The sequence below is a fragment of the Anser anser genome (assembly GCF_964211835.1).
Source record: "Anser anser genome assembly, chromosome: 1".
In the NCBI taxonomy this organism is placed as follows: domain Eukaryota; kingdom Metazoa; phylum Chordata; class Aves; order Anseriformes; family Anatidae; genus Anser; species Anser anser.
The window spans coordinates 95,334,039-95,342,566 of record NC_139720.1 but is presented as its reverse complement, the minus strand read 5'-3'; the positions used below and the strand labels follow the sequence as shown (position 1 = coordinate 95,342,566).

At 47.7% G+C, this 8,528-nt stretch overlaps 1 protein-coding gene across 2 annotated transcripts in view; it reads right to left on the bottom strand.

Annotated features, from left to right (window-relative positions):
- Nucleotides 1-1,421: 1,421 nt before the first annotated feature.
- Nucleotides 1,422-8,528, bottom strand: part of COL8A1 (collagen type VIII alpha 1 chain) — a 91,010-nt gene continuing 83,903 nt past the window's right edge. For both annotated transcript variants that reach the window (XM_083820333.1, XM_083820334.1), the window contains one exon: nucleotides 1,422-8,070. In XM_083820333.1, the coding sequence (XP_083676459.1) occupies nucleotides 6,164-8,070 (1,907 nt within the window). In that variant the 3' untranslated portion in view covers nucleotides 1,422-6,163. The remainder of the gene's footprint in view (nucleotides 8,071-8,528) is intronic.

Here is an 8,528-nt window from a genome sequence, read left to right as displayed (position 1 = left end):
AGCTTTGCTTTTTAATAAAATGATAGAGACCAGTGCAAGCAATTAAGATATGATCCCAAGCCTCTAGCAGCTCATAAGCACAGTATTGTCTTTTTTCAGGAGCTAAGGATTATAAGAGTACTGAACAGCAACACAGAAGAGTAAGCATTGGAGTGACTAGAGATCAGTCTCATCCTTTCCTATTTCTCTTGCAGAGTGCAATACCTATCTGAAAACTGCCTGTGGTTCTCATCTTTCTCTTTAGCCAGTTCTCATATTTTTCTTTAGCCCTTTGGTTCTGCCATCTGGGAATTGCTGAGTGCAGCATGACTTGCAGGCAAATCTCACCCAAAGAAGAGGTGCCTTTTGCTGCACGGTGTTTTCACCTGATGACTCCTGACTTTTGTTTGGTTTCAAGCAAATTGGACGTATTCAAAATAACTGTGGATGTCCTAAAAATCTGCATCCCCCTTGTGGTACGGGCACTGCCATAAGTGTGGCAGTTCAGCCACCTCAAGTGATCCTGTGTGGGGTCACTCCTTGTCCAACTGGGCGCACAGAGGAGAGGGGCGTGCCAGAGGTCCTGAGGGCAGCGTGGCAGGTGCCTGTCCTGGCAGAAGTGGGGGAAACCAGAATTTCTTCACAAGGTGATGGAAGGAGTCTTAGTTGCTGAGTATAGCCTTCTCCCACCCCCTTTATAACATGCACATTTCTGAGGCTTTGAGAAGGTCTCTGCTTGAAAATCTGAACAGAAATAGGTGGGGTTTTGTACCAGAAAGCAGTGATGCTACTGTTTTTAGCTCTACCATAATGTATATCTCATGATTATTTCAGTTAATTAGTAAGTTTTGTATGTGACTGAATAGCACCAGACCTGCAGTGATTTAAATTACTGACAACAGCAATTCCACGTGGAAAAAAAAATTTCAAGGCAAAGTTTTTCATAAAGCTCACAACACTGACCTTTCTTTGCATGGAAGCCCCTAGCAGATGTCTCACCGTGCCCAGGGCAGAGCCAGGCAGAGGTGGTGGGCTGCATCCCCCCTAGGAACCTGGGGTTGCTCCCAGAGTCAGCTCTGGCTCCCCCAAGTGTTGTGGGGTGCCCTGCTGTTGTGGGCTGCCTGCCAGGGTACGGCCTCGTCTGCCTGACATCCCACACTATGCTGACTGTGAGGACTTCTGTACAGGAGAGCTGTTGGGTTTGCCCTCTCCTTGCAGCGTCTGGTTCTTGTGACGGTGCTGGCTGCTTCCCTCTTTCTCTCCAGCCACTCTCCCTGGCAGAGGGAGGAGGGCAGCGAGCTGTGCTTTTGAAGATGTGGGTGTTTTCTCTGCTTTATTGCCTTGCCAGAGAGATTCTTCTAAACTGATTCCTTCTCCTAATGTTTTCCTAGGAAAGTCTTCTGCCTTTGGTTTTGTTCCAATAGACTTAAGAATCCAGACAAGAGAATTAGAAAAGAAGGATTCATAATGTCCCCCAAACTCTTTTTGCTTATAATAGTCGCCTTTATTTTGATTTTTTTTTTAATCACACCAGTGTTACGGTCTCCCCAAGCCTTTTTTTAAAAATTTAGTGTTTGTTATTTTCCATGTGTTTAGTATGCTGTCTACAGGCATGTATCCCTATCATCTGCTCCTTCTTACTTCTTCTTAGTAAGTCTCCCCACTTGTACATCTTTCAATTTTTGGCAATTAAACAGTACTCCTGTGGATGTTTTCTCCTTGCTGCTTTTCCTCCTGCAGGAAAGTTGAGTCAGTGTAGGCTGAGGTTGCCCTCACAGGAAGGTGACTCAGGAAAGTTTAGAGCCAGGCCTGTTCACTCGGGCCTGAGCCAAGAGTTAACGCTATTGATAAACCACAGGGCACGGTTTTTTGAAAGCACAGCCTGCTGGCCGCCAGCTCTTATCTTCGATAATAAGCTGTGAGCTACCTGATTCATTGTTTTTCCCCTGTAAGATATTTTGGTAGGGTTCTGTGTATGCCAGCACTGCTTCATCAGCCTCATTTCATGAGGTTGTTTTGTGCTGTACTGCCTTGAGAACAGTTACTGCTTTTACACAGACTTCATGCAGGCAGGAATAATGCTATGTACTCTGTCAGTAATGTCTACAGATCATGGTGTCTATTTTATTGGGGCACATGTTTTCAAAAGTAGCTTGCAATACCAAAGGTTAGGCTTGGGACTTCTTTTTTTTAAAGAATAATAACAATAATAAAAAAAGCAATAATGCTCACTCTGAATATTTCAATCTCTTTGAGACTGAGTTGATATTAAGATTTTCTTTTCCTATTTTTTTTCATTCCTAAAGGCAAGGTTTCTGCACTGAAACTTTATTGTACAAGCTGCCCATTACGCTGATCACATCATCAGTGGTGAAGCTGTCACATTTTGAATCCCAGGGTGCTGCAAGCCTTATTTCCATGTCTGGTAACAGCGTAACTACGTAGGTGCCAGGTACCTCATGTGAAGTGCTTTTCTGTATCAATTGCAGATGGCTTCACCACTGCTTCCTATCTTCCCATTCTTCTGCAGTCTGCTGAATTGCAAGCCAGCAGCATCTTGCAGCAAAGGTGCTCCTGCGTTTTATCTGCTACCCCCCTACAAAATGCTCCACCATCAGAAAGACCCAGCTCTGAAGTACCAACGTATACACACAGACACACACACACGCACAGAGACAGATAACATGCTTCAGCCAGAGTTCCGTTTGGCTCAGACTTTTAGGGTGCCTGTTTGTTTTTGTCAGTATCTTTTCCTCTGCTGTAATAATTAAGGGAAGTTCTGAGATACGACCTAAGAAGGAAGGTCACAAATTATTGCACTAAATATGAATTTGGGAGTGCTTAAAAGGTAACAAAACCATGTTCCAGTGACTCTGTGTTGAGAATAATACAGAATCACAATGTTGGTGTTTAATAATCAGTGCATGGTATTTCTAGTTTCTTACGCCATGTTTCTCTTTTTAACAGTGCCCTGGTAGGTAATATAAACACCTTAACTTTTAAGCGGAGTCTGATTTTTAAGAACATACAAAGCTCAACGTCTGTTTCTGGTGTAGGTAATTAATTATTTGCCATTTTTCTGAAGTTTTATATGCCTTTAAAGTGCCAACTGTATTTTGAAGACATTCTTAGAGTTTTTGAAGTGAAATTTTGAATGCTACAAATGGAAAGAAATTATTTTTCTGTGAATAAATTGTGTTAAAGATGCTGCCCTCAAGCTTATTTTTGTAAGGCCCGTGCCGTGTGTGTGCCCAAGCCCATTATTAGGGCCGTGTAAAGTAAATAAGGGATTGTCAGATGTGGCATCAAGTTTCAAAATGAACTTCTGTGGTTAGTAGGACAAACAGGGCTGAAAATTTTTGAGCCTAGGTACAGTACCTGAACTGTGCTGCAGGTAGAAATATCACTCCTGGCTGATAAAAAGCACAGCTGGGACATGATATTTGTGGGCAACGTCAAGATGAGCATCCTCCTGACATTGTTTCGTGGCTTTTTAATCTTACCTGCCTTCTTTCTGCCTTCTTTCAGGGCAATGCTAAAATAGATGTTTAACTAGGAAGATATGTGTGATGAAAAACTTTAGATTGGAAGCAATCAACACTGATTTCAGTACTTCCCTCACGTTGTCTTTTCTCTTTCCTCCTATGCAGTAAAAGTGAGATGATGGGGAGCAGGGACCTGCTTAGCCAGCGGCTTCAAGGAGCTTGAGGGCAATTTAAAACACAGCTGCCTGCCCCAAGTGGTGGGTATTCAATGCATTCATTTTGGTATTGACCTTTCAGGAGTTCACCAGCTTGGAGGGAATGCCCATCTTTGAGGTGAGACCACGGGCTGCAATCCACTCTCTGCAGTGGAGGAACAGATCATCACTGAGCTAGTCAGTGACAAACTGGTTGCCACTTTCACACCAGCTTTTCGCCACAGGAGAGAAAGCGGGGCATGGGGAGATCAGCAGAATGGGAAAAGCTGTTCTCAAATGATCGGAAGAGCTAGGGATGTAACAGGCGTCTCGAAGCCTGGGCAGCCCACAGCCAACTTTGGCTTTTTGGCCGAGTGCAACCACCCAACAACGCATCTCATACCTATTTGATTTTTCAGCTTCCCTACATCCTGCCCCCTGTGCCTTTTTCAGCTGCACTCCTGCACACACCGCTGTCCCCAGCCCATAACCCCTGCTTCTTGCCGAACCCTTGCTCTGTGCAGTGCATCAGGAATGCACCAGTGCCCCGGCGGGAGCCCCTCACCCCAGATTCCCGTGGGTCCACAGCTGCCATCTCCTGCTAAATGCAATGCTAGGACAATGCCTTCCTCTCAGGGAGTTTAGGTAAGCCTTGTCAGCAGGGAGGAAACAAAGAAAAACCTGTATTTATATATAGATTTGTTTTTTCATATCAGGTTGTCAGTGGCTTCAGAGAGTCCTTGTAGTCTGATACGTGTATTTGGTGGGTTGAGTGTTCCTTCTAATAACCCTGATTAATGAAGAGAGGATTTTTTTTAAAGATATTTAATAAGATATTTTTTTCAAATCAGTACAAAAATTTTAAATACAAAATTATTTGCTTTTGACATATCTCATATATTCTGGAAACATACCCAAGTCACCAATGCCTGGTAAGCTGTCCATCCGTTCCTGCCAACGTTCCATAAAATTTCTGAGATAAAGCACCACATTATATCACTGGAGTCCTTAGTCAATGTTAGACTGCATTAAACTCTGCATTTAAATAACAGTAATGCCAGTTAAATCCAATTTTAGTTCTGTATGAAAAATCTAGTTCATTTTTGAATCAAAAGCAGTAGCATTAGCTAAGACATGGAAGAAGTGAGGAGTATTTGACTCTTTCAACTAACGTGTGTGATGTGCAGCACTGTACAGGGAAACACAGAAAAGGACACTGTCATTTTTAAATTAATACTCTTGAGGTGAGATTAGCACCATTGATGAACAGACAGTTCTTGCATAAAAGTTGCTTTTCCCCACATACAGAAAAGATTGAGGCCTCTGCAGATTCTCCTAGACAATTGGTAACATATAAATAAGGATTGGAAATCAGCTTTTATATAAAATGAAGTTGTTGGATAAATTTTTATGATCAGTATTGCTGGTAAAGTTATTGATTGATCTCAGACAATGAATTAGTTAATTAGCAAGCAGAGCTACTTCTGCTTTGCCTAGTCGTCGAAGAGTAAACTGATTCAATTTTGGCTGAGTGGCAGAATACCTGTACCTTATTACAAGCCAGACAGACTGCAGGTTTTTAGCATGAATACAGGAATCGAAGCAAATTTATACCACCCTGCTGCATTGCCACATGTCAGCCAAGATGTCTTAATCGTGGCATAAAGCAAATAGGAAGACTTTAAATTTTGTATGATCTACCACATCTGCTTCAACAGTGCAAACGCAGATGGAGGCTTTTTGGGTGCTGTGGCATTTGGAGGTGAACCCAGTGCCCACTGGAGTCAGGCACCTTTCTGGGTCCAGAAACTCCTGGAGAAAGCTCTCAGAATGGTTATGCCATCAGTATTCCTTTTCCATAATAAACAAATAGTTTAGGAAAACAACACAAAACAAAAACCTGCAGGAATATCTTACACAGGGGAAGAGAAATAAAGATCTCCAGCTAAGAGAACCTTTGCCTGTCTGGTAGCCCTGCTGTCAAAAACAAAAACAAAACCAAAAACCAACCCCCACAATAAAACAAAACAAAACAAAACAAAACCAACCCACCGCCAAAAACCCCCCAAACAAGTAAAAAGCCACTCAATTTTTTCCATGTAATTTGACACTGACCTACTATGTTTTCAGTCACTGTTTTTCATCTCATAACTATGATCAATGCATCAATTAAATATGCAACAGGAGAGTGACGTAAACTGATTTGAACCTTAGTATTGCATTATTGTGAATGAAATGAAGCATGGCGTCACAGAAATATATAATGTACAGCTAATATGTCCCCCTTGGGTGCAAAACGACTGTTTATGAACCTGATACACCTTTAGATATGTTCACCACACTTTTTTATATCTAGCTGTGCATAATGTTAAACTTTGTATTTTTTTTTTTTGTACAAGATGGTCCGAAACAGTCGTCAAATGCATCTTTCATGGTATAAGAGTTTTAAGCGGAGAAGAAAGGTTTAGATTTGTATGTGTGTGTTTGACTGTCTGGTTTTTGTTTTTACATGGGATACAATAAATATCCTGAAAAAGATGAATGAACGTATTGCCCAGCATAGAGTCCTGCTGCCTGTTCGGATGGCATTTGAACGTAAACCTTGTCTCCGTGCATCAGCTGAACGACGGCACTCCCGGAGGCTTGGTCCAGGAAGCCCTTCTTGTACTCATCGTAGGTGTACATCAGCGGCTCGTTGTTCTTGAACAAAGCCACCCAGACGCTGGCCCCTTTACAGTGAACATGGTAGGCGAAGTAGTAGATCCCGGGGATCTCGCAGGTGAAGATCCCTGTCGCGGGGTTGTAGTTCTGCCGGCCATTGTAGAGGAGTTTGTCGAACTTCACGGGCACGCCAACGCGGGGGAAGGGGGTGAGGAGCTCCGCCGTGAATGCGGGCATCTCGTAGACAGCACCGGCAGCCTTGCCCTTCTTGCCCGCGTAGCCGTAAGGGGGCTTGACGCCATCTATCCCCGGCCCCACCTCGGGCAGGTACTGTCCCACAGCCGGTGGAGTTGGGGGGATGATCACTGGGGGACCAGGTGGCCCGGGAGGGCCGGGGGGCCCCTGGAGGCCGGGTTGGCCAGGGGGTCCAAGCGCCCCAGGCTTTCCCGGGGGGCCCTGCAGCCCCGCAGCTCCAGGTTTGCCCACACCAGGGAAGCCAGGGGGGCCGGGCAGGCCAGGTTCCCCCTTGGCCCCAGGCAGCCCTGGGGGGCCGATGGGGCCACTGGGCCCTGCGATGCCTGGGATCCCTGAGGGGCCCTGAAGCCCCTGGGCGCCGGGCAGCCCTGGCTCGCCCTTTGGCCCCACGAGCCCCGGGACGCCCGGCAGCCCCGGCAAGCCCTTCTGCCCGGCTTCCCCCTTGGGCCCTGTGGGGCCCGGCAGCCCCCGCAGCCCAGGGGCTCCCACTTCCCCGGGGAAACCTGGCTTCCCGGGGAACCCCTGCAAGCCGGGTTCACCCTTGGGGCCCACTGGTCCCGGTGGCCCCACGGCACCACCTTCTCCTTTGGGTCCTGGGAAGCCCACAGCACCGGGGGGGCCCATGATGCCTGGCAGGCCTGGTTGGCCTGGCTCTCCCGGAGGCCCCCCCATGCCGGGTGGCCCGGCGTGCCCTTTTTCCCCCTTGGGCCCCAGGGGGCCAGGCAGGCCGCCCACCCCACGCTCACCTTTGGGCCCAGGGAAGCCCGGCTTCCCAACCCCGGGGAGGCCAGGGGGCCCTGGCAGGCCTGGCAAGCCTTGCTCCCCTTTGCCGCCCGGGAAGCCCGGCTGGCCAGGGATGCCGTCTTGGCCGGGTTTGCCGACACCAGGCACGCCGGGAGGGCCTTGCATTCCAGGGACCCCCGGGGGTCCCTGTGGCCCCAGCTCACCTGGTGGGCCGGGCTTGCCCAGGGGACCCTGTGGTCCAGGGAACCCCACCATCCCCGGCTTGCCGACCCCTGGCAGACCCACAGGGCCAGGGGGGCCGGGCAGCCCGGGCGGGCCCTTCAGTCCTGGCAAACCCGGGATCCCAACACCCTTCTCCCCTTTTGGACCAGGGATCCCAGGGGCCCCTGGGGGACCCTTCATCCCAGGTTCACCCTTAGGTCCTGGCTGTCCCTGCAGCCCTGGAGCACCTGCCTTCCCTATTCCTGGAAGTCCATGAGGTCCCGGTGGTCCCTGTGGCCCCGGTATCCCCATGGGCCCAACCTCCCCCTTCGGTCCCATCTCCCCTCTTGGCCCTGGTGGCCCCATCACCCCCGGTTTCCCAGGCATCCCTGGCAAACCCGGCTTCCCAATTCCTGGATATCCTTGTGGACCTGGTTTTCCTTTGGCTCCTGGCACGCCGTGACCAGGTAATCCTGGTGGCCCTGGTGGCCCTCTTGGTCCAGGCTCACCAGGGGGACCTTGCTCACCCCTCAAGCTGCGCACGGGCATTTCTGGGTTGGAGAGGAAAGAAACAGGGAAGGGGGAAGGGGGGAGAAAAAAAGTGAATGTAATCACATCTCTTGAAAAACACAAAGGTAATTTTGAACTGAACATGCTTCTTATGGTACCTCTTGTTTTTGTGGTAGGTGGAAAAATCGAACTGGCCAGAAAATTACTGGCTGATGTTTGTAATTAAGAGGATGTTCTTGCTGTTTTGCGTACCCCAAACTTGTGTGCGTATTTCTGTTTATATGAAATACTTGTTTTGCATCCTTTTTGCTTATTTTTTTGTCACGTAAAGGAAAATTTATTAGTGTTTCCATGTATACAATATTAAGCAGTGAATCCTGCCTTTTCTCCCATATTAGTGTAGACTAGCCTATGAGCTTAAGAGGGACACAGGAGCTGCTCGGTGTGCTCATGCAATAGGAGTACTTCACCCCTTAAGGTGTGAAGTAACTTTTTGTAG